General features: G+C 47.9%; 1 protein-coding gene across 13 annotated transcripts; it reads right to left on the bottom strand.

Annotated features, from left to right (window-relative positions):
• Window positions 1-1295: 1295 nt before the first annotated feature.
• On the bottom strand, window positions 1296-25570 carry Morn3 (MORN repeat containing 3). Of its 13 annotated transcripts, none has more exons than XM_039090136.2 (9): window positions 25425-25561; window positions 23815-23921; window positions 16601-16767; window positions 13339-13494; window positions 7492-7649; window positions 5348-5507; window positions 3769-3953; window positions 3393-3476; window positions 1296-1512 (listed from the first exon to the last, which is right to left on the bottom strand). In XM_039090136.2, exons 3-8 carry the CDS (start codon window positions 16671-16673, stop codon window positions 3399-3401), a joined length of 810 nt encoding a protein of 269 aa, XP_038946064.1. In that variant the 5' UTR covers window positions 16674-16767; window positions 23815-23921; window positions 25425-25561; the 3' UTR covers window positions 1296-1512; window positions 3393-3398. The 13 variants fall into 13 exon arrangements, with proteins under 13 accessions (XP_038946064.1, XP_038946063.1, XP_038946061.1 ...); XM_039090135.2 differs by having other exon boundaries at window positions 1296-1478; XM_039090133.2 differs by lacking the exon at window positions 25425-25561 and adding an exon at window positions 24679-24929 and having other exon boundaries at window positions 1296-2562.
• Between the last annotated feature and the right edge of the window lie 370 nt (window positions 25571-25940).

The raw sequence follows: 25940 nt of genomic DNA, 5'->3' as shown, positions 1-25940 counted from the left end.
AATCGCCTTTGGAAATGCTCGCAGAGTCCCAGAGGTGCTTTATTAATCCCCGGGGCTTTTCCTAATCCAGTCAAGTTGACAGTGAAGATTAACTCTCACTAGTAACTTGCAAGGACTCAAACCCTGAACGTGGCTCGGAGCCCAGGGCCTCGAAAGACTCTTCCCTGGGTAGATTCTGGCATTGCTGGGAGATTGGGAAGTTCTAGGGGCACCGGGCCTATCTTGCAGACCTCCAGTGAGCAGGTACCATTACTCACGGCATGTCCTTGCTACACTTCCCACCACACCCTCTTGCCTCGCACAAGAACTACCTCCTCTGAAGATGACTCGGCAGATAAAGGAACCTGCCCCAAAGCCTGACACTTTGTAATCCCAGCAATCGGGGCTCAGGCAGATCTCTGAGTTCAAACCCAGCCTGTTTTACAGAGCCAGTTCCAGGACAATGAGGGCTATACCGGAAGTTTGACACAACCCGATTTCCCAGAACCTGCAGGATAGGCGGAGAGAGTCAGTTGGTAGTTATCCTCTGTCCTCCACACATACAACGTGGGACTTGTACACACAGAGTCACACACAGTAAATATAACTTAAAAAGAAAAAAAAAAAAAACCTCATCGCCTGACTCCCACAGGCCTTGACTTGGAGGTGTCTGTCTGTCCCAGAACCCCAGTATATAAAGCAGTTTTGTTTGCTTTCTTTCTGATGGTGCTGAGACTCAAACCATGTGCATCGGGCATAAGCAAACATCCTCCACCATGCTGTCTCCTTAGACCCCACTGAAGTAGTGTAGGGGCCTAATACTCATCCCTCTCCCATCATTCCCCATCCACCCTGCACCCTAGCGTCTTACACACCAGCACCATCCTGTGAGAGACACTACGTACAACTGGAAAGAGGTCCCTAGGGGCAACCCGTGCTCCCCAGAGGAGCCTGCATACTGCTGACATGTTGAACCACCTTCCTGCTTCTGCAGCAGCCCAGGCTCCTGTTGGAGTTATTCCTGGGCGGTGATTTTCAAGTCTTGACATGTTTCCTGAATATGTCGGGGGTTGAGAACTACCAGGCTGGCCTGTGGGAGGTAGGTACCCCAATACCACCATCACCCATGAGCTTCTGATCCAGGTTGACACATCGATCTTCGGAATCTATTTCTAACAAGTACCCAGGCAAACTTGAGAAAATACTCGAGAGCCCAGCCTCAGCTGAGGGGTAACTCAGTGGTAGAGCCTTTGCTTAGCCTACACCAGGCTGAGTGTCCCATCCCAGCGCCAACGTAGACAATAAAGAACAGCCTCTCCACTCCAGCATCGCTTTTATTTTGGACACAGATTATCCACTTGCTCCCAGTTCCAACAGTACAATGTTGGTCTCCATTCCTGTCCCCGGTTGCTGTCTCCGGAAGTGACTACCATTGCCGTTTTTGTGCTTTTATAAATAGACAAGAGGCTGGGGACTTAGCTCAGTGGTAGAGCGCTTACCTAGGAAGTGCAAGGCCCTGGGTTCGGTCCCCAGCTCCGAAAAAAAGAACCAATAAATAAATAAATAAATAAATAAATAAATAAATAAATAAATAGACAAGAGTATCCTCGTTCCCCCATCCCTTTGTGAAGCACGGTATCCACATAGACCAGGCTGAAGAGATTGCCCGCCTTTGCCTCCCAAGTGCTAGGATGAGAGACACCACCATGCCAAGTAACAGTCCATACATACACCTCCACTCCCTAAGAGTATAGAGCTCTGGGCTGGATACATGGCTCAGCAGTTAAGAGCATTTGCTGGGGGTTGGGGATTTAGCTCAGTGGTAGAGCGCTTGCCTAGGAAGCGCAAGGCCCTGGGTTCGGTCCCCAGCTCTGGAAAAAAAAAAAAAAAAAAAAAAGCATTTGCTGGTGTGCCAGAGGACCCTGTTTTGATTCCCTGCACCCAAGTGGCAGCTCACAAGTATCTATAACACCTTCTTGGGCACCAGACATGTACCTAGTACATGGACATATGTGCAGACAAAACATCCAAACACACAAAAATAATTTAAGAGAATATATAGATCTGGGGGGCTGGAGAGATGGCTCAGCGGTTATGAGCACTGACTGCTCTGCTCTTCCAGAGGTCCTGAGTTCAATTCCCAGCAACCACATGGTGGCTCACAACCATCTGTAATGGGATCCAAGACCCTCTTCTAGTGTGTCTGAAGACAGCTACAATGTACTTATATACATGAAATAAATAAAAAATTCTTAAAATATATATATATGTGTATACACACACACACACACACACACTCATTGTATAGACCAGGCTGGCCTCAAACTCAGAGATCTACCACCTACCTCTGCTTCCCAAGTACCTGTATTTAAGGCACAGGCCACCATGATGGCCCTGGGTGCTCATAGTTTTTAAAGCTCTCTGGGGATTCTTGGGTTAGGCTAAGGAGGTGAGGACATGTTTAAATCTCAAGTCTCGGTGGGCTTGATGGCAGAGTGCAGGCTCACTCTCCTCTCTGGGTTAGCTCGGGCAGTAGAACTGAAACCACTTCCTTGCTCCTCTGCCTTGCACCCTCAAGTCCCCCTGTCACAGACACAAGGGGAAAAAAATCTACACAGTTGGTGAGGCTGTCTTTCCCATCCCTCAGACCCTGCCCACCCCTGCTCAAGCTATAGTCCCTTGGATTAAGGCCACCACCTTCTTTATTTTCATGCACACTGATATAAAGCCACAGGGGCAAAGGCTTTGAGCAAGTGGGTCCCCAAGACCAGCCAGGGAGAAGCAATACCTTACCTCCACTGGCCAAGAATAAGCTAGTGTAAAGACCCCACCTCCAGTGGCCAAGAATAACCTAGCGTCTGGAGGAGTGGGTGCCCTCTGAGGGAGCCAAGGGCGTGCCCAGAGTCACTGTGTGCTCCTTCTGCAGGAGGTGCACCGGTCTGAGCAGTTTGGTGACAAGGGCTAGAGTTTCTCCTGAGTCTCTGTTCGATCTCTGCACAGGTGGGGATGATGTCGGAGTTAAGGATTAGAAACAACCACCAACACCCTCGCCATAAAGCCTCACAGCCACCCTCAAGGACAAGGTCCCACAAACAACTATCAAGACAGGCCAAGGGACCACAGCCTCCTTCAACATCCTTTAGAAGGGACTAACCAATCACCTGACTGCAGCTCGCCCCGGGAGGCTAAGAACAAAATGGAGGCAAACTAGGCAGGGCTGGAATGCACTGGGTTATCTAGGCACACGTATTTCAAAGAGGAGTAACCAAGAAGGAAAAGCTGGATTCGGGGAGGCAAGAAACTTGCCCTCTTTGATCTTGCTCTGCGCCCATTAGTGGTACCAGATGATCGGCACTGTTTGTTCAGAGAGGTCTCAGCTTTCTCAGAGGTGACAGACAGCCGCGTCTTCTCACCTGACATCAGTCCTCTTCTTCCTCAGGCTTCTTCAGTTTATCTAATGCTTCCTTCAGCACACCGTCTGGGTCTAGAATCTCCACCTGGGGGGAAGCAGGGGCGAGGGGACCCTTTGGTTGGGGTAAGGAGCATGGGAAGCCCCCAAGCTGCCTTGCTAGAGATGCTTGAAAACAGAACCTCGGGGTTGGGGATTTAACTCAGCGGTAGAGCGCTTGCCTAGGAAGCTCAAGGCCCTGGGTTCGGTCCCCAGCTCCGGAAAAAAAAAAAAAAAAAAAGAAAAAAGAAAACAGAACCTCACCTCCAGCTCCTTGACATGTGGAGCCAGGAGGCTGGTTTCTGTCTCTCTGGTTTCAGGACTCCAGGAGGACTACCCACCTTAGGAATGGGGAACTGGGTGGGTTCTGGGGCCTCATCCCGGCCAAAGTCGATCATGGTGCCACACTTGGCCACGTTGTCCACCCAGAAGCCTTCAAACAGCTGGCCGTGGTCCAGGTGAAAGAAACGCCCGTGCCCGTTCTTCATGCCTCTCTCCCAGCTGCCTTCATACCGGTTCCCGTTCTCTAGACAGGAAAGCATGGGTGCTAGGCACAGGGAAGCAGCTGGGACATCGGGCTGGACCTCACTGGTCCTAGCTGCTGACCAGTGAGCTCTCTGAGAGGAGGTGCAGTGTCCTTAAAACATCGCTTCAACCAATTCCAGAGATTTTATTCTGCCAGTCATGGTGGCCCAGGCCTTTGATCCCAGCAATCAGAAGGCAGAGGTAAGTGGATCTCTGAGTTCTAGTCCATCCTTGTCTACCAAGAGAGTTCCAGGGCTACACGGAGGAAAACCAGGGAGAGGGGGAGGGGGCGGGGGGTGAGAGAGATTTGATTTTTTGATGTTGGAGACAGAACTTGGCTCTCGGCACTTCTGCCTCTGAGCTGCAACACTAGCTGTAGGGAGGGTTTTTTTGTTTTTGTTTTTGTTTTGTTTTTTGTTTTTTTGTTGTTGTTTTGTTACTTTGTTACTTTTGTTTTGCTCCGCAGCGCAAGAAACTTTGAGCCTGCTAGGCAACTGCTCCACACCCCCAGGCCTTGGCCTGAAATTCCCTATGTAAATCAAGAATTCAGAGCTCCACCTCCCTCTGCTTCCCAAGTACTGAGATTAAAGCCATGTAAAGTTTGTTTGTTTGGATGGTTTGGTTTGGTTCCCCCCCACCCCCCCACAGCATTTCACCCCCTAGCTGGTCTCTAAGTGGAAGCAATGTTGTCGCTGATACCGAGTGTTAGGGACCTTGATCACCTCCCACATTTATTTATTTATTTTTTTTTAGTGTGGTTGTGTTAAATGCCAGTACTTGCATGCCAAGGTGCATGTGTAACACACATGTAGGGGTAAGAGGACAAGTCTGGGAGAATCGGTTCTCTCCTCCTACCTTGTGGGACCCAGGATCAAACTCAAGTGGTCAGATCTGTTTGGAAGCCCAACTCACCATTGAGTGAGTTACCCGCCGAACCGACTCAAAGGCCCTCACACTAAAAACTACTAAACTAAACTAGACATTTGCCCGGCGTCCCAGAGCTAGCCCCAGCTCCCACCAGGATCTGAATTCCTGCAGGCTCGCCCAAAGTCCAGACCATGAGAAGCTCCTGGAACATTTGCTCTGCTTAGCAAGAGCTCTCTAAATCCAGTTTATGCTCAGTGGAGGCTCACTGAAGGCAGGCTCCTTGCAGAGGATAGGGACTTCAAGACAGACATACAGACTTGACCGCCTCTGCCCTCCCAGCTGATCCATGACCTCAGCTCAGTTGGACCTCATTGAAAAATCGGAATCTCACTTTTTCAGGGCCAACAAGACAGGTATTATGGGACAGGTATTATGGCTGGTGGGGCAGCGAGTGTGGGAGGAGATCTTTCCGGGATGGGGCGGGGCCAGGAAGCCTTGGGGCGTGGTTTCATGGGGCGGGGCACTCACTCAGCCGCAACATGCCCTCCCCATCAGGCTTGTCGTTCTTCCATTGGCCTTCGTAGATGTCTCCGTTGTTGTAGTACATGCGTCCCCACCCGCTGCGCTGGTTGCTACACCACTCACCCTCGTAATACTCCTTGGGTCCGAAAAACTGGATCCCATAGCCCTGAAAGCAGGAAGGTGTCCCACTATTTGCCAATTCTCACTCCTGAGTCTCCTCCTGCTCTCCTAGCAGAGGTCAAAGAATTCTAGCTGCATATTTCAGTTCATTTCTGCACCGCCTGAATACCGCCCGCATAATTTCTCTTTTCTGGTCCTCTTATCTCTGACCCCACTTCCACACACCCTCTATACAGCCATCAGAAGGATATTTTATACCCCGTAGGATCAGCCACCCAACTCTGATTACAGCCAGTCTCTACTCACCTGTCTCCTTAGAAACATAAATGTTACATTTGGAGACTAACAGCAGGAAGCTATTGGAGATCGTGCTCAAAGTGGCTTGGTTAAGTAGCATTAAGGTCTGCACTTCAAAATCCCAATGCCACTTTTTCACTACTCTCTTTCCCTCCCCCAGAGCAAGTAAGACCTGCTGATTGGTAACTTTATTTCTTCCTACCAATTCATGTCTACTGGGCTAGCTCCTGGCTGCTCTGATTTGACCTCCTGCGCTGTATTTTCTAGGTTAGATTACCTGATCTCCCAACCCCGGGAAACCACTGCTGACTTTCCATAAAGGCAAATAAATCATTTGTTTTAGGATCAGTCTTTCCGCCGGGAGCAAAGAACATGAAATCTTGGGCTCTGCAGCTGGTTAGCTGTGTCACCAACCCCAGGCTAGGTGCTTCACCTCCCTGAACTTGTTCCGTAGTAAAACGGAAGACCGATGTTGACAGAGCTGTTACAAGAACTCAAGTGTCATGTACAGTAAGAGCTCAACGGCAACATTTATAATTATCAGACTCCATGCTTACAGCAAGGATCAATACAAGTTGGTTGTTTTTTTTTTTTTTTTTTAATATGTCTGCAGTAGAATGAATGTTTGTGGAATTTCCTCTGGCTAGCTTCTCTCCCCACACCCCTTCTTCTTTTGTCCTTGTTTCCTGTTTTCAGTCAGGCTCTCTATGTAGCCCAGGCTGGCCTCAAACTCACTCTCCTGAAGGTGGAGACCGTCAGGTTGTTGAGATCACAGCTCTGCACCTCCATGCCCTGCGTCCTAGCCTCCCATCTGACTCAGGCTAGCAGGAGGAAGAGGATTCTCAGAATGGGGTACCAGGAGAAGAAAGCCAGGAAACGGGGGAAGAGGGTGGAGGAGACCTTGTCTGCTGCCTCCCTGCAGCCATAGAGTTTTTAAAGGGTTCCTCATTGGGGCCCCCACTTCTCTTGCTTCCTGTTTTCTTGGTTTTGAAAAGTGCTACAGTTCCTCTACCCCTTCCTTCTCCCACCCAGCAAACCACCTCCCACCTTTGCCCTCTGAGCGGGCACTCTCTCTCACGCACTTGCTTTCTTTTTCTCCTACACACACACACCACACATACACAAATACTACACATACACACACACACACACCACACACACACACACACCACACACACACACACAGGCCCCCCCACAACACACACACACACACACAGGCCCCCCCACACCACACACATACACACACACCACACACACACAGGCCCCCACCACCACACACACATACACACACACCACACACACACACACACCAGATACACACACATACACACACACCACACATACACACACACCAGATACACACACACCACACACACACACACACACACACACTGAGCTCTCTCTCTCTCTCTCTCTCTCACACACACACACACACACACCACACACACACACACACACACACACACACAAACACAGACAGGGCCCACACACACACACATACACACACACACACTGAGTGCTCTCTCTCTCTCTCTCTCTCTCTCACACACACACACACACACACACACACACACAAACACAGACAGGGCCCACACACACACATACACACACACACACACACACACACACACTGAGTGCTCTCTCTCTCTCACACACACACACACACACACACACACACAGCCTGGCTCTTACCCTTACCTACAGACAGGCAAGGCATGCTGGGAACCACTCACCGATTTCTTGTCACCTTTCCACCAGCCTGAATACACCCTCTTGAGCTTTCCAGTTTCTGGGTCAGGATGACTGAGGATGCCATAGCCATCTCGCTTCCCAAACTTCCAGTCCCCTTCATACATAGCACCACTCTGCTTCCAGACCTGTGTTCCTTTCCCTGGGGACACATGGATGGGCCAACATTGCAGGTGGCTGCCACCCTGAAGCTGGAAGCCACATGCCAGGACCCTGGGGTCCTCTGCCCTGAACAGTTTCTTCAGAACTGGAATAGGGTCTGTGCCTCATCTCTAGACTATAAGCACACAGAAGAAAGGGATGCTCCATGTCTAAAGACAGTGATTTCCCTGCCCATTGTTTAACAGCCAGACCCATATGGCAAACCTTAATGAGAGGTGAGGCTGAGGCAGGAGGATGGTGAGTTCCAGTCCAGCCTGGGCAATATCTAGAGACTCTGTCCCCAAAAGAAAGTAAAAAGGGGGGCAGGAAATGGTGTGAGGACCTAGATTCAATTTCCAACAGTGAAAGAAAAAAGAAATCCTGCCCTTTACAATGTAGATGAACAGGAAGGATATTAAGATGAACAAGAGGGCTGGAGAGGTGGCTCAGTGGTAAAGAGCAGCAACTGCTCTTCCAGAGGTCCTGAGTTCAATTCCCAGCAACCACATGGTGGCTCACAACCATCTATAAAGGAATCATATAATGGGATATATATATATATATATAGGAATGAAACAGCCATGCAGTGGTGGCACATGCCTTTAATCCCAGCACTCGGGAGGCAGAGGCAGGTGGGTCTCTGAGTTCAAGGCTAGCCAGCCCCTGGTCTACAGAATGAGTTCCAGGAAGCCTAGGCTATACAAATTGTCTCAAAAGACCTAAAATAAAATAAAAAATAAAAATAAACCAGACTCAGAAAGACCAGTGCCAGGTGATGTTACTTTTATGTGGGGAAGTCAATCTCATAGAAATAGAGGATAACATGGTGAATGCCAGAAGCCAGCAGGAGAGAGGGAGAGAGATGTGAGTCTAAGGTTATTGTAGCATAAGGTTTTGGGGACCGATGTACAGCATTGAAATTATTGAAGTAAGTCGGGGCTGGAGAGATGGCTCATGGGAAAACAGTGCTAGCCTTGCAAGCTGATACTTGACTTTGCTCTCTGGAAGCCACAGTGGGAGGAAAGGACTGACTTCTGGAAGTTCCTCGTTGACCATCTCCCACATGCTGTGGTAATGCCAGTGCCCACCTGGACCCCATCATACATGCCTAGACATAGGCCATACTAAGGCTCAAACCAAGGCCTTGTCTATGCCAGGGGTGCATTTTGCCCACTCATAGCTACACCACTGTATTATGGATCTGTAAGACAGGATCTTGTCCTATGTCCCAGGCTGTCCTTGAACTCATGATCCTCTCACTTACGCTTCTTCTTCTTTTTTTTTTTTTTTGGTTCTTTTTTTTCGGAGCTGGGGACCGAACCCAGGGCCTTGCGCTTCCTAGGCAAGCGCTGTACCACTGAGCTAAATCCCCAGCCCCTCACTTACGCTTCTTAAGGGCTTCGTAGTTAGGCGCTATCATTCCTCGCAATCAGTTTGATTTCAATGAATGAATCCAAGGAATGAATGAATGAATGAGTCACCATGGAGGCAAGCATTGCAAGCAAGCATCTATGTCAAGTCTGCATATAGCATTCATTCCTTAGCTCCCCTGTTGACTCATTTGCAGGCTGGAGTTTTCTGTCTCCTTCCTATCCCCTAAATGAGGTTAAATCAAGAGCTGCTGGCAGGCCGGAGAGGTAGCATGGAAAAGTGTTCTTGCTTTTTGGTCAGGGTCTCTGAAGGGTGATCAGCTGCCCACCGGAACAATGAAAGAAAGCCAGGTGCCTCCCAGTAGGGGTAGGGATGTGTAGAAAAATATCCTCGGGTTACTTACACCCGTCTCAAAATTTCTTTTCACTATTAAGAAAACTCTTAGTAGTGTCAGGCATCACCCTCTGTCCCTGGCATTTTCTCTGCCTTCTTCTGGCTACAAACTCCAAGAAGAGAGTGCACGGTCTTGCCCAAGACTGAGCCAGAGTCTTTCCCTTGGATTTTTAGTGTATTAATTTTTATATTTTTATAGTGATGTGGATCAAATGCAGGGCCTTCAATCATGCCAGGCAAGCTGTCTACTGCTATGTTAGCTACTTGACACAAGCCAGAGTCTTTTTTTTTTTTTTTTTTTTTTGAAGAGGGAGAAAATGTCTCCACCAGATGTACCCATAGGCAAGACTGTAGAGCATTTTCTTGATTAACAATGGGTGTGGGAGGGCCCAGCTTGCTGTGGGTGCTACACCTCTCTGTTAGAGATCCTGTGTGCTGTAAGAAAGCAAGTTTGGGTGGAAGTGTGTCAGACCCTCCTGGGCACCCCCAGTCAGTGTTTGACTCCTGCTGAAGCCTTGCTGATGCTTGTGGAAACCTTTTGTTCCTAACAAAGGAACACTCTGTCCCTGAAGCAACATGCCTGGGTGGTACACCTGGGCAATAATCGGTTCCTGTCTTTTGTTCCTCTTTCTTTGTTCCTGAGGGCGTTAGCGGGTTTTTCCACGCAGGACTACTACACCTGGTTCTCAGTACCTTGTCGGCGCTGACAGAGGTGGCTGGAAAGATGGCTCAATGGTCGGGAACTCTTGCTGTCCTTACAGAGTATCAGGGTTCAGTTTCCTGCACTTTGCTTACAACCACCCATAGACATGAAAATGGTGCACACAAAAACACACACACACACACACACACACACACACACACACATGAGCAAAATACACACATAAAATAAGTAAATCTAAAAGAAGACAGCACAGCAGGGTGAGCAAGCCATGAAGAGCAAGTCGGGAAGCAGCACTGCCCCATGGCCTCTGTATCAGCTCCTGCCTCCCGGTTCCTGCCTTGAACTCTTGCCCTGAGTCTCTTTGATGATGAACCTTGATGTGGAAGTATAAACCAAAATAAACCCTTTCCTCTCCGAGTTGCTTTAGGTCGTGGTATTTATCACAACAATAGAAACCTGAGGCCTAAGCAAGCCTAACCTTTCTAGCTCTTGTACTTTACATTTTATTTATAAAAGAATGTTTTTTTTTTTTTTTCGAGCTGGGGACCGAACCCAGGGCCTTGCGCTTGCTAGGCAAGCGCTCTACCACTGAGCTAAATCCCCAACCCCAAGAATGTTTGTTTTTAAACATTTAGTTTTAGGTGTCTGTGTGACTATGCTATGTGACTGTAGTACCTACAGCGGCCAGAAGAGGGCGCTATAACCCCCGGGGCTGAAGTTCTAGATGACTGTGAGTCACTGAATGTGGGTACTGGGAACTGAATTCAGGTTCGCAGCTTTTTTGTTTGGTTTTCTTTGTTGTTGTTGTTTTGTTTTTTGAGACATGGTCACGCTGTGTATAACAGGCTGGCCTAAAACTTGCCATGTAAATCAGGCTGGCCTCCAGCTCAGAGATCTTCCTACCTCTGCCTCCTGAGTGCTGGGCTTAAAGGTATGCACCACCAAGACCAGAAAGCAATACTTGCTCTTAACCGCTGAACTATCTCTTCAGCTCAACGTTTGGGCTTTTAAATCTAGAGCAGGTAGGGCTTCAGTCCTATCTCATTTGCCTAATAATATTTGAAATATTGTGAAATAAGATAATCACATCGGGAGATAAACATTTGATCTAGGCTGTCCCTGGCAAGGGCAGACTCACTCTTCATCCAGCACACGCTTGGCATGCACAGTGCTGACTAGCCTGTCCCCCTTTCTTTTCAACAATGTTTGTCCTGCAACCAAGAGAGACAGAGCTTGGGGAGAGGTGGCTCAGTGGTTGAGAGCCCTTGCTGCCTTTGCCAAGGACCTGGTTCTGTCCCCAACAGGCAAACGGCAGCTTACAACCCCCTGGAGCCCCAGTTCTGTGGGATCTGACGCCCTCTTCTGATCTTTATGGGCACTAAGCACTCACACGGAGCATATAATTAGCTCTATAGGCATCTGAGTGTCCTTGTTCTCTCTCTCTCTCTCTCTCTCTCTCTCTCTCTCTCTCTCTCTCTCGCTTTGTTTTTGAGACAGGGTCTCATTTTGCAGCCACAGCTGCAGTGGAATTTGCTGTGCAGACCAGCCTGGCTTTGAACTCACAGAGATCAATCTGCCTTTGCCTCTAGACTATTGGAACTAAAGGTATGAGCCACCATAGCTGGCTACTACTTCCTTCCTTCCTTCCTTTCTTCCTTCTTTCCTTCCTCTCTTTTTAAAATTTATTTTGTTTTGAGAAAAGGACTCATGTAGCTGTAGCTGGACTTGGACTCCTGATCTTCCCACACTGCCTTCCGAGCACTTGGGGACCACAGGAATGCACGATCACACCTGGCTTCCCCAACCCCAACTTGCTTTGGGGGAGGGGTCATAGAGCTAGGATCACAGCCCAGCCTTGATCTTCCTACCTCAGCCTCCTGAGCCAATAACTGGGATTATAGGTATATATAATAAAACCACACCGCATTCTGTCCCACTTTCTCTCCCATTGCTTTCTGTTCTAGCTACACCAACTTCTAATCTGTCCTTCAATCAAGCTATACGGTCCTCCCTAACTCTAATTCTACAGCTTAAGGTCTAAATTTTAGATGAAATGTCCCTCTGCCTGGCCACAGCATCTTCATGCTTTCTGCCCAGCTCAAACATCACCCTCCTCTCTACTGTCTTCCTTTTACTCCCTCTCCTCCCCTCTCCGGTGCCTTTTGTAGGCTAATACCATCTCTTGGTTACTTCTCCCTGGACCCCAGTTGCCTCATTTGGGAAATGTGACAGCTGTCTGCAGTGCATATTCTCTGCAAGCACCCTTACTCTCTGAGCCATCTTGCTGCCCGCCCACCAATCTTGTCTTTATAAAGAGACATTGTTGCCACTTAACAGAGGAGAAAACTGATCAAGTGGGATTCTAACAGTGCAGGCTCAGGGATCCTAGTGTAGATAACCCAGGAAGGCAGGAGAAGAGGGTGGTTAAGCCTAGAGTTGCAAGACTGGAGTTTTTAAATAGGGTCATGTCATTCCCCGCCCCCCTCCATTCCTCTCCCACAATCAGGATTTGCATTTTATCACCAGAACCCATTCGCCCCCTGCTGGTTAAGACTTAAGTCCAGACCTGCAGGAGTAATCAAGGTTACCCAGTTACTTCTGGGGGTTGGACAGGTCCAACCTGTGTCCTAAGCCCAACCAAGACCTTGCTCTCCAGGGCAAGCATCTGCAGAGCTGGGCTGCGTCTGAAGTCCACAATGCCTATTGCAAGCCATTTTTTTTTAAAGATTTTTTTTTATTTATTATATATAAGTACACTGTAGCTGTCTTCAGACACACCAGAAGAGGGCATCAGATCCCATTACAGATGGTTGTGAGCCACCATGTGATTGCTGGGATTTGAACTCAAGACCTTTGGAAGAGCAGTCAGTGCTCTTAACCACTGAGCCATCTCTCCAGCCCGCAAGCCATTTTCTTAAGGTGTTGACCTTTTCACCTGCCAAGCAGCCCCAGGCTTAGCCACCCTGTCAGAAGACAGAGAGTGACCCACATCCCCAGAACCCCAGCTTTGGGCTAGCTTCTGATGACCCCTATCCCATTTTTGTCCCTAGACTCTTGCTCAGCTAAAGTCAGGCTGAGTTGGGCTTCAGAGACACAGCATGGGAAGGCCCTCTGCTGGTCCTGGTCAACATTTACCCACTACGGGGGCTTGGGAACAAGATCGCTTATGTTCTTAACGTTCTGTAGAGCCCGTTTTATTTTCCATTACCCACCCACTCTGACCCCACACTGGCCACTAATCCCTTGAGGATTCCCTGTTTACCGTGTTTCAAGTTGCCCTTCCATTCGCCCACGTAGTGATCGCCGTTCACAGCAAACACTTGGTGTCTCAGTCCATTCTTCTGGGCTTTCTGGTCCCAACCTTTCCACAGTGGCTCGGATTTTCTTGGACACTTGGTGACTGGCATGCTGACTGCGTCTGTGGTGTTGGGGGGGTGGTGGCAGGAGGTAGGGGCATCAGGGACTCAGTGTATCCCGTGTATCCTTGGGATTCTGGGGCTTCCTGGGGAAGTGCCTGCCTGAGTTTCAGTAGGGCAGGTCATGTGTGTTCTGAGTCCCCAGGGCAGGTGAGCAGCCCTCAGTGGGGAGCCTTCTGTGCTGGACCCAGGACAGTCCTTTGCTTTACATTCTCCTGGAGCCCATCTGTCAGGAATGTGATGGCACAATTCCTTTGGAACCCAGGGAGACCAATAGGAAACCGGGGTTTGTGATGACACTGGAGAGAAGCTGCCCCTGGGAAAAATGATGCTTACAAACCTAATGACTAGAAGGACCAATCAGAACAGACTTTGGTGAAAGAGGTGCAAAGTAGGAAGGGTCACATGGTGATGTCAGAGAGTATCAGGCAGACAGCTGCCTTCTGCACAAACTGCAGAAACATCCCTGGTCCAACGCCTGCACGGTTAGCCCTTGCCCTACCTACCTGGTAGACGGGACAGATGAAGCTCAGGGGTTGCCTTTCAACTGGGGAGGTCCCACAAATCAAAGAGACTGATTCCATGGTGACTAACTGTCCCAGACTGAAAGTCTAGCTATACGGTGAGACCGTGTCTCAAAACAAACACAGTAGCAGAGTCCTCAGACCACCGGTCATCCTTCTACATCTGAGCCTTATGACTCTGTCTGGTGGAGCCACAGACTCTATAGAGAAACAGTGGGTGGCTTAGGGCCGCCTCCCCATGTCTGGGAGCCCCCACCTGTGTTCCTCACATCCCCAGACTCTCCAGAAGGGACATTCATGCCTTTCCGTCTCTCTCCAGTTTGCTCATAGGTAATAAAAAACGTTTTTGTCTAGACCCAGGGGACCCTGTTCCCCCTCGACAAATACAACTATATCCTCCATAGATTCTGAGGCTGTAGAATTCGGCTCCCATTAAATCTTGTGCCAGCAGCACATACACACAGGTACTGCCAATCAAAACAGCCTAAGGTTCAAGCCAGTTCCAGATCACTGGATCTCAGCATCCACCTACAGGGTCAGCCTCAAAACCATGTACTCTAGGTTGGACAGTGTGACTGCCACCCGTGCAAGTCATGCAGCCTCTGTCCCCACAGAAGGGACCACGCTTGGCTCACACCTTGCTGTTTACCCTGTTTTGAAAACAAAAAAAAGGTTTTTGGCCTTTTGGGTTTTTTTTGGGTTTTTTTTTTTTTTTTTTTTTTTTTTTGAGCCAGGATCTCATGTAACCCAGGCTGGCCTCAGACTCACTTTGCAGGATGACCTTGAGTTGGTGATCCTCCCAAGTGCTAACGTTGCAAGCATTAGCCATCTTGCTTGGTTTATGCAGTGATTAGGGTCAAGCCCAGGGGTTCATGCATGCCAAGCAAGTACTCTTCCTACTGGTCCTCAGACAGTGGTCTTAACCACTGAACCATCTCTCCAGCCCCATACTCAGTCAGTTCTCCACATGCCCTTTAATTGTTGGGTAGATATCTAGGTTCCTGGCAGGTCCTCAGATGGAGAATGGAGGCCTTGAGAGGGGAACCGTGGTGTGAGAGGATTTTTTTTTCTTTTCTTTTTTTTTTTTTCCGGAGCTGGGGACCCAACCCAGGGCCTTGCGCTCCCTAGGCAAGCGCTCTACCACTGAGCTAAATCCCCAACCCCCAATGTGTGAGAGGATTTTGCTGCTGGCAGAATCCTGGGGCTACCAATCGTATCTGTCCTTTTTGGTAGTACCTTTACCCTCTGAAAGCACCCCTGCTCTGGCCGCCGTTCTCAGTAGAGATGACAGGGGCCACATGTTTTTCTGTTTCTCACTGCACCCCATGCCTGCACATAGTAGGTCCTCAACTAAGGGCAAAGAGATGCTGGGAGTTGTGATGCAACCCGTAATCCTAACTGCTGGGAAGCTGGGGCAGAGAATCACCATGAGTCTGAGGTCAGCTTGGCAGTGAGACCCTGTGTCAAAAAAAGGCAGAAACCAGGGCAGGAGAGGAAGTGGTGTCTTAACATCCAAACTTTGTGGATGGAGAGGTTCCATTCCTTTACTCAGACACTCACAGTGTGGAGAACTCGAGTTCTATGGAATCCAGTAGTACTGCACAAATTGTGCACAGAAATACATGTAGGTGACACACCCATACACACAGCGTTTAAAAATAAATGAGAGATGAGCAAAAGGAGGTGTTGGTGCCATAGCCCCCAAGCGACAGTGTGTCCCGAGCTGAGCTTGCTCAGAATTGTAAGAGAACCCCGCGCTAGGCTCCACAGCGTCAATAGGCAATGCTGTTCCAACTGTGTCCTTGATTCCACTCTCCCCTCCACTTTTCAGAACTTATAGGAGAGGCTCAAGTGGACGGGAAAAGAAAGGCTTTGCGCCTGCGTAGGCTGGGTTGTTTTGTTTCTTAAGAATGAAGGAGGGCTGGAGAGATGGCTCAGCGGTTAAGAGCACTGACTGCTCTTCCAGAGGTCCTGAGTTCAAATCCCAGCAACCACATGGGGGCTCACAACCATCTGTCATGGGATCTGATGCCCTCTTCTGGTGTGTCTGAAGACAGCTATAGGGTAGTTATATATAATAAATAAATACATCTTTAAAAAAAGAAAAAGAATGAAGGAGAGCTCTGTGGACACCAGAGGGGAGGGGACAGACAGCTGGGGTCATTCCTGAGCTCCTTCCCCGCTACATCCACCGGGCTCACCTGTAAGACCAGCCTTGGGCTTCACTCACAGCAGGCAGCTAGAGTTGTGAGTCGGGGCCCTGGGAGGTTGTTATGGCAACACCCAAGCTGACTGGCAGTGCCCGCCTCTTCCTGCTGAAGCAGGGTAGCGGGAAATTTTAAGGGTAGGGAACGTCCCTTTTTGTTTGATTGTTCGTTCCTCGTTTTAGGACTGCTTTGAGTATCTTAGGGAAGCTCTGGGGACCGTCTCCGTGGAAGGTGCACGGGGCACATATTACAAATGCAGATTCTTGCTCTGCTCACAACGAGAAGATTCTGGAAGACCCGCCTAGCGCCTTCACGTTTCTCTTCCTCAGGTCCCCCTAAGCCTCCCCATTCAGCCTTTGCCCGAGCTACACACTTACTTCTCTGCTTTTCCGGGAAAGTGCGCCATGTTCCTGCCGCAGGCCGGAACTTGTGGGACAGCTGCCAGGACATTTCTTCCGCCACTGGAGAGCGTGGATCTTGCCTTCTTTCCCTTCAGAGGTTTGTTCAGACATCAGCTCCTCACCCAGGAGTTCTCAGAACCGCCCTATTTAAAATTGGAACCTCCGTTTCATTCCTGTGTATTCCGTTTAAGCACTTACCACAGCGGCCACCTTGCCATCTGAGCGCTCTCTTACCTACCCATCCCCCAGCCCACTATAGTTTTTGTCCATCTCGAAAGGCAAAGGTTTTGGGGTTTTTATTTTTTATTTTTCATTCTCAGGGTTGGTTTGTTTAGAGACAGGCTCTCACTATGCAGCCCCAGGCTGTCCTGGAACTCACTCTGGAGATCTGGCTGACCTCACCAGAGATCCGCCCACCTCTGCCTCGGGAGTGACGGTATTAAAGGCAACCTCACCTTCAAAACTAAAGAAACCAACAACAACAAACCCCTCAAACATAAAAAAAAACGAAGGGGAGGCCGGCGAGTTGGCTCGCTGCTGCCCGTAAGTAACCTGAATGAGATCCCTGGTGCACGCTGTGGGAGGACAGAGCTGGCTCCTGCTCGTTGTCTCTGAGCTCCACAGGGCGCTCAGGCAGAGTAAAACATTCAAAGGCTCAGGAAAACATAGCTGTAACAAACACCTGCCACTTCCCCTCCCTGCACAGAACGCGAGTTGCCGTTCTGCCTAATCTGGAAACAAAAGGGTTTGTAGGTTTTTATCTTTGGAACCTCGAGAGATCTACCTGCCTCTGCCTCCGAGGGCTGGGGTCAAGGGCAGGAGCCATGAAGGCTCTTCATTCCACCATTGGCCTTTTTCTGATCTTGTTGAAAAAGCGACCAGCTCCTAACTTTACCAGGTCTTTTTTTTTTTTTTTTTTTTTTTTTTTAGATTTATTTATTTTATTTATATGAGCACACTGCTGCTGTCTTCAGACACACCAGAAGAGGGCATCGGATCTCTTTACAGATGGCTCTGAGCCACAATGTGGTTGCTGGGAATTGAACTCAGGACCTCTAGAAGAGCAGTCAGTGCTCTTAACCGCCAAGCCATCTCTCCAGCCTTTTTTTTTTTTTTCGGAGCTGGGGACCGAACCCAGGGCCTTGCATTTCCTAGGCAAGCGCTCTACCACTGAGCTAAATCCCCAACCCCTTTTTTTTTGGTTTTTCAAGACAGGGTTTCTCAGTGTAGTCCTGACTGTGTCTTGGAACTCACTTTGTAGGCTGGCCTTGAACTAACAGAGATCCACTTGCCTCTGCCTCCCAAGAAATAGGATTAAAGTCCTGTGACACCACTACCTGGCATCACTGTGATTTTAATTACTGACAGGAATTAACTGTTTCCAAATTCCTACTCAAGTACTCAGTTGGCCCTGCTGGGTTCTAGAGCCTGCGCTGGCTGACTCTGGTTCTCCTCATAACAGCCTCCTCTTCCCTTCAGGCACCTGGCCAGCATCTGCAGCCAGTCTTTCTCCTGGGTACAAACTGTCCTTTGGCCGGTGGCCCTGTCCCGAGCCTCCTTGCCACCTGCTGAGCGGTGGCTTCATGCCCTTATCCTATCTAGGCCAGACTACATTCCAACGCGCTGTATCTCAGTTCCTCACTGTGAGTGACTGACATGTTTGTGCAGTTTTTAAGAAAATCCAGAGGAAGCTAGGTCTGTTTGGAAGAGAATGATCTGGACTACGGTTGAATCTGTATTACAATCCAGCCAAGGGGGCAGGTTGTAAGCTTGTGAGACTGTTCTCCACATGAGGTCAGGATATGATTGCATTTTTAAAAAAGATTACTGGGCTGGAGAGATGGCTCAGTGGTTAAGAGCACTGACTGCTCTTCCAGAGGTCCTGAGTTCAATTCCCAGCAACCACATGGTGGCTCACAACCATCTGTAATGGGGTCTAATGCCCTCTTCTGGTGTGTCTAAGGACAGCTACAGTGTATTCATATAAATTATACACACACACACACACACACACACACACACACACACATACTATATATATTATTATATATATTATATATATATTACTTTATATATATTACTTTAATATATATGTGTATATATATATATATATATATTACTTTTGCAGCCATCCATCACAAATGCCCTTCTCTTGCCATTGTTAAAGACTTAAATTTTTTTTATTTAACCTGCTTGAGTGCTTTGCCTGACTAGGTAAAATGCACTATAGTCCCATCTGCTGACTGCAGAGACCAGAAGAGGGCACCAAATACCCTGGAACTGGAGTTAGGCCCCTGTCGTAAACCTCCATTTCGGTGCTGGGAACCAAACGCCAGTTATCTGTAAGAAGAACAAATGCCCTTCACCTGTAAGCCCTCTCTCCAGTCCTTAAATACCTTAACAATCACTTGTCAGAACTGCAAGGTCAGGATTGGACTAGCCTCTCCCGAAAGATTTCCTTTACAGCTTGAGAGAAGGGCGTTCCCAGGGGATGCGAAGTGAGAAAGGCTCCCACACACACCACTTATAAATGTTTGCTCAGAGAGGCGTGGTCCTGCAGACATGAGCCCACTTCAATGCTTTGGCTTAAGGCTGGATGATGTGCCCTAGCAAAGAAACCCAAGACTTCACTCAAAATCGTCCAGGTTCAGTAGGTGCCACTCACACTAAGTGTGCAGCCTAAAGTGACACGGAGTGTGGGGTTTCCTGTATCAGAATAGCCTGGGCCTCAGCCTTCCCAGAAGTACCAGGGAAGACTTACCTACCTGTCTGGACCAGTCAGTCTTGTTGAATACAATGGACAGAAGGTGGAAACAGCCCAAGTATCCATCAATGACTGAACACATAAACAAAAGTTTGTCTGTACAGTGGAATATTATTTGGCTGTGAAATGAACCGAGTCACGATACTACACGTACTGTGATGTGGATGAAACTTAAAGTCATGATATGGGGTGGAAGTGGCTGGTCACCATAGGACACTAATTATGTCATCCCATTCATTTGAAGTGTCCATGGTGGGCCAATCCATCCAAACAGAAAGTAGTGAGTGTCAGGGAGTAACACCTAATGAGCCCAAGTTGTTGGTTTTGTTTGTTTGTTTTAACAGTCTCACTGTGCAGCCCCAGAGAGCCTGGAACTTGATACGTAGACCAGGCTAGCCTCAGTCTCATGACATAAGCCTACCTCTGCCCTCCGGGTGCTGGAATTAAAAGCGTGTGCAGGGCTGGAGAGATGGCTCAGTGGTTAAGGGCACCGACTGCTCTTCCCGAGGTCCTGAGTTCAAATCCCAGCAACCACATGGTGGCTCACAACCATCTGTAATGAGATCTGATGCCCTCTTCTGGTGTGTCTGAAGACAGCTACAGTGTACTCATATATATAATAAATAAATAAAATATTAAAAAAAAAAAAAAAAAAAGCATGTGCAACTGTACCAGGTCTCAGGCTCTCTATTCAGCTGCCCATGACTTTGGATTCCCGATCCTTCTGTCCCAGCTCCCAGGGTGCTGGGATCAGAAATGTGTGACAGGCCCAGCTTCTCTTTTAGGGGTGATAAAACTGTTCTAAAACCGACTGTGGTAACGGTTTCACACCTCTGTGAGAAGACTGAACCCAACTGCGTACTTTACGTAAGCGAAGTTTATGATATATGAATTCTTCCTCACTAAAGCTGTTTCCCAAGTCTTCAGTGCAGAAGGAACGCCCTCTGGAGGTAGAGGTTTGGTTCTGCTTTGGGACAGGAACTCCCTAAGTCTATGTGGCTCTCTATACAGACCAGGCTGACATTAAACGGAAGTAGATTCGACTGTCTTTGCTCCCCAGTTCTAGGATTAAAGGCATGCATCACTATGACCTGTCCTTTCTTTCTTTTTTTTTTTTTCTTTTTTATGGTGCTCAGCATAGAGCCCTTCAACAGGTTAAGACGGCTACTATGGAGTGGCATCCCTAGCTCTTTCCCCTCCTCTTTTTTGAGATTTATTACTAAAAAGAAATCACAGGGGTTGGGGATTTAGCTCAGTGGTAGAGCGCTTGCCTAGCAAGCACAAGGCCCTAGGTTGGGTCCCCAGCTCCGGAAAAAAAAAAAAATCACAGAAACATTGAGAGGGAGCAATGGGCTAGAGAGATGGCTCAGCGGTTAAGAGCACTGACTGCTCTTCCAGAGGTCCTGAGTTCAAATCCCAGCAACCACAAGGTGGCTCACAATCATCTGTAATGAGACCTGATGCCCTCTACTGGTGTGTCTGAAGACAGCTACAGTGTACTTATATATAATAAATAAATTAAAAAAGAAAGAAGGAGAGAAAGAAAGAAAGAAAGAAAGAAAGAAAGAAAGAAAGAAAGAAAGAAGGAAAGAAAGAAAGAAAGAAAGAGAGAAAGAAAGAAAGAAAGCAGTACAGTAGTTTTGGGGCTAGCCTGGGGTGATACGCACCTTATACCCCAGCTCTCCGGTGGCAGAGGCAGGTAGATCTCTGGATTCGAGGCCAGCCTGGTGTACAGAGTGAGTTCCAGGACAGCCAGGGCTACACAGAGAAACCCTGTCTCAAAACAAACAAACAAACCAACCAAGGGTTGGAGAGATGGCTCAGTGATTAAGAGCACTTCCAGAGGTCCTGAGTTCAAATCCCAGCAACCACATGGTGGCTCACAACCATCTGTAATGGGATCTGATGCCCTCTTCTGGTATGTCTGAAGACAGCTACAATATACTCACAATCAATCAATCAATCAATCAATCAATCAATCTTAAAAAAGACAACAAAAATCCAGTGTTGTCTTGGTTTTGTTTTGTTTTTTTTTTTTTTTTTTGGTTCTTTTTTTCGGAGCTGGGAACCGAACCCAGGGCCTTGCGCTTCCTAGGCAAGCGCTCTACCACTGAGCTAAATCCCCAACCCTTGGTTTTGTTTTTGAGAGACTTGCTTTGTAGCCCAGGCTGGCCTTTAACTCATGAGACTCCTGAATGCTAGGGTTACAAGTGCGTGTTGCCCACCCCATTCCCATCCCCCAAATGATTTCTTTTAATGCCAAGGATGAACCCCAGGACCTGGGCAGGCTAAGTACATGTTTTACCAATGAGTTCCAATCCAAGCCGTTGCTTAACGTTCTACTGAATATGAGAGTAGATTTTCTTTTCTTTCTTTTTTTGTTTTTTTGTTTTTGTTTTTGTTTTTTTTTTTTTTTTGGAGCTGGGGACCGAACCCAGGGCCTTGTGCTTGCTAGGCAAGCGCTCTACCACTGAGCTAAATCCTCAACCAAGATTTTCTTTTTTTTTTTTTTAAAGAATGTATACACACTTTTTATTTTTGAACATTTATTTATTATGTATACATCATACAGCTTTCTGCCTGCATGTACGCCTGAAGGCCAGAAGAGGGCACCAGGTCTGATTATAGATGTTTTGAGCCACCATGTGGTTGCTGGGAATTGAACTCGGGACCTCTGGAAAAGCAGACAGTGCTCTTAACCTCTGAGCCATCTCTCCAGCCCCCCAGATTTTCTTTTTTTTTCTGACAGTTCCCACATAGCCCACACTAGGCTCAAACTTGTTTTACAGTTGAGAATGAGCTTAAACTCCTAACTCCTCCTCCCAAGCATTTGGGCTGCAGCTTTGCACTGACATTCCCTTTAGTTTATCCCCTCCTGTGAAAACCTGCTCCCTCTGGGCCTTTCCCCTTCCAGACCAATGGCAGAAGTCATCCTTCTGAGTTCCTTTGTAGCTGTTTGCCCCACCTAGTAAGTCCCTTTTCTCCCACCCCCACACCCCCACTCCCTGTCCATTCCTTCCTTTGTTCCTAATCTCTAGGGTGCTGGTGCCCTGGGATAGGGCAGGCTCAGAGCACTCCTTTACCTTGGAGAGTTCTACTCTGCAGAGCTATTGTGGAGGGATGAGCTTTGTCTGTTAGGCTCCACCTCTTTCCCATCTGTCTGCCTTTCTTGCTCCCTCTCCCCCTTTCCCTTCTCCTCGCCCCCCCCACTCAAAGCCCAGGGTGGCCTTGAACTCACTCTATAACCAAGAATGAATTTGAACTACAGGGTCCTCTCAGCTCTAACTCCTAAATGCTGAGATTGCAAAAGACGGCCGCCACCATGCCTCATGCCTGGCCCCTCCCACATTCTTAAAAATAAATAAATAAATAAATAAAAAGTCAGCCAAACCTGTGAAAGTCAAGAATGACTGTCTACGGGGGAGAAGCCAATGGAGATTACAGTGTCCAAAAATAGTCATTAGGCACAGCTAATAAGTTATCCCAAGGGAGGACAAATGCACGGCCTCGTTGGCAATTAAAGAAATGAAAGTTAAAGTAATCCCCCCACGCTATTACATACTGTCTAGACTAGAGAAAGTACATAAAAAAAATGGACCGTAGCGGGCTGGAGAGATGGCTCAGTGGTTAAGAGCACTGACTGCTCTTCCAGAGGTCCTGAGTTCAATACCCAGCAGCCACATGGTGGCTCACAAACCATCTGTAATGGGATCTGATGCCCTCTTCTGGTGTGTCTGAAGACAGCTACATTGTACTTATATGTAATAAATAAATAAATCTTTAAAAAAAAATTTAAAAAAAAATGGACCGTAGTGATGGCTGCCCTACAGTTATTCACCTGGCCATTCTTGCAATTAGGTAAACCCTTATGAGGAACGTTCTGGAAGCCTGCAGCTGGAACAGTACTGCTAGCTTCTGCTACTTATGGACATGTGGGTGTGTTAATATATTAATATAGGGATTGGGGATTTAGCTCAGCGGTAGAGCGCTTGCCTAGCGAGCGCAAGGCCCTGGGTTCGGTCCCCAGCTCCGGGAAAAAAAAAAGAAGAATATATTAATATAAATATATTAATATATTAGTGTATACTATAATATATTATTAGAATGAGACATAATATTCTGCACTTACACGCAGTGGTGGCACGCACCTTTTTTTTTTTTCTTTTTTCTTTTTTTCGGAGCTGGGGACCGAACTCAGGGCCTTGCGCCTGCTAGGCAAGCGCTCTACCACTGAGCTAAATCCCCAACCCCTACGCACCGCACCTTTAATCCCAGCTCTCAGAAGGCAGAGGCAGCCTGGTCTACAGAGTGAATTCTACACCGAGAAACCCTGTCTCAAAAACAAAACAAAACAAGACAAAAAAATAAAATAAACAATAAAAAACCCAACCAACCAAACCAAGACAGCAAGGACAAAAGCACATACCATTCTTGCAGAGGACCCAGGTTCAAGTCCCAGCATCTTTGTGAGTGGCTTACAATTGCTTATAACTGCAGCTTTATGGACATGATGTTTGTGGCCTCCGAGGGTGCCTGTAAGCATACACACACACTTAAAATTAAAAAGAAAATTACTTCTGACAATGCTAGGAGATGGTGGGTATTGTATGCATTTTATTTTATTTTTTTCTTCTTTTTTTCAGAGCTGGGGACTGAACCCAGGGCTTTGCGCTTGCTAGGCAAGCGCTCTACCACTGAGCTAAATCCCCAACCCCTTGTATGCATTTTAAAAGCCAGCAAACCCTTAGGCTCAGTGGTTTAAGTGACATTAGTGACAGACTTCTTGACCTTGGGAAGACCACCTGAATGCTTTTTTTTTTTTGAGACAGGGTCTTCTATGTAGTTGTAGCTGCCCTGAAACTCACTATGTAGACCAGGCTGGCCCTCTAATCCACAGAATTCTACCTGCTTCTATCCACCAAGTACTAGGATTAAGGCATGTACCCACCATACCCAGTTGTTACACATTTTAAAATATTTTATTTTATCGTGTGCACACATTCATGTGCAAGCACATGGAGGTCAGAAAACAACTTGTGAGAGTCTCTTCTCTTTTTATGTGGGTTACAGGGATCAAGCTCAGCTTGCCAGCCCAGTACAGACTGTATACAGTATAAAGAAAAAAATATTAAAGCTTATGGGAGATGTTGTCTGCCTTAGTATATACCATAGGACCTTAATAAATACATTATTATTAAGAACACTTATTATCATTATTACTGATTGCTACTGAAGGCCAGAATAGGACATCAGATTTACAGGAGGCTATAGACCATCACGATCTACCTACCATGTGAGTACTGGGAATCAAACCGAGCGTCTCTGGGAGAGCAGCTTATTAACCACTGGGCCATCTCTCCAGCCCTAAATACTTCATTTGAAAAAGCATTTTAGACCAAGCATCGTGGTGATTCTAGCACCTGAACACTAACGCAGACGTATCATAAACAGAAGGTTAGCCTGGCCTACAGATGAGACCCGCCCCGTGTCTGCATGGATGTAGCAGCTGTCAATAGTTAAATCTGATGGTTTATGGCTTAGGCAGCAAATAGAGGTAGGACATCCGGGAGAGAGAAAGAATTCTGGGATAGAACCAGGCAGGAGCTCCGCCTGGGAAGGTCCCTGAGCATAGATAACCAGCCATGTGGCAGAATATAGATTAAAATAAATGTGTTGCCTTAAGTTATGGTTCTAGTCAGAGAAGAGGCTAGCTAGATGGCCAAGGTATTTATAAACCTATTTTGAGGCTGAGTCTTATTTCTGGGAACACGGGACTGGGAGGAAGCACCGACCATAATACCTAAGCTCGGTGGTTAAAAGCATTGGCTGCTCTTCCAGACAACCTAGGTTCTGTTCCCAGCACCCACATGGCAGCTCACAACCGTCTGTTACTCCAGTTTCAGGGGCTCTGGCTCCCCGTTCCGGCCTCCTCTGGCACAAGGTGGTACATACTACATACCCGCAAAACAGCCATACGCATAAAGACAAATATTAAACATTTTGTTATATTTAGCCAACCACATTATGTGAACTTACAACTTAGCAAGAATCATAGTGAACTTTTAACCACAATAAAATTGTAAGTCAAAACTACAATGAGGTAGAACTAGATTCTAGCTCTTTAAAAGCGGAACCGCGGGGAACCGGATAGAAACAGAAGGATGGGGTGGCTGACGTCATAAACCTCGCTGGCTTTAAATGAGCATGCGTAAAGCTCGCCTCAACCACGCGACCGTCCTGCACTCAATGCGCGTGCGCACGGTGAAGTCAGCTTAGCTCTCGGCTCCGCCTGCTTATTTTAGATGGGAGGAGCCAGTCGCGTGAGTTCTCGGGACCCACCTGCTCGCGCGTAATTACCGAGCCTAGCCCCTCTGCACATGCGCATTCACAGCACAAGCCTGGGAAGTCTCTAAAAGGCGGCCCGGAGCTGCGCCTGCGCCCTGGGTGCTCTTCAAGGAAGTGGGTGGGAGAGGAGTCGTAACCGCGTTTCCACGCGGAACCAACAGAGGGCGGGCCAGACAGCGCGGCCGAGGTTCGTGACTCCGCTTGTGC

This window comes from Rattus norvegicus, chromosome 12, assembly GCF_036323735.1.
Source record: "Rattus norvegicus strain BN/NHsdMcwi chromosome 12, GRCr8, whole genome shotgun sequence".
In the NCBI taxonomy this organism is placed as follows: Eukaryota; Metazoa; Chordata; class Mammalia; order Rodentia; family Muridae; genus Rattus; species Rattus norvegicus.
This window is presented reverse-complemented; position numbering and strand designations above follow the sequence as displayed.

Excerpts from the sequence above, each read along its gene's own strand:
- Morn3 (XM_063271886.1), bottom strand. The coding sequence starts at position 16,673 with ATGTCCTGGCAGCTGTCCCACAAGTTCCGGCCTGCGGCAGGAACATGG. Across the intron at positions 13,495-16,600 it reads TTTCCCGGAAAAGCAGAGAA|ACGCAGTCAGCATGCCAGTC; the intron begins GTAAGTGTGTAG and ends CCAACACCACAG. Across the intron at positions 3,954-5,347 it reads GGAGGGCATGTTGCGGCTGA|AGAACGGGAACCGGTATGAA; the intron begins GTGAGTGCCCCG and ends TTTCCTGTCTAG.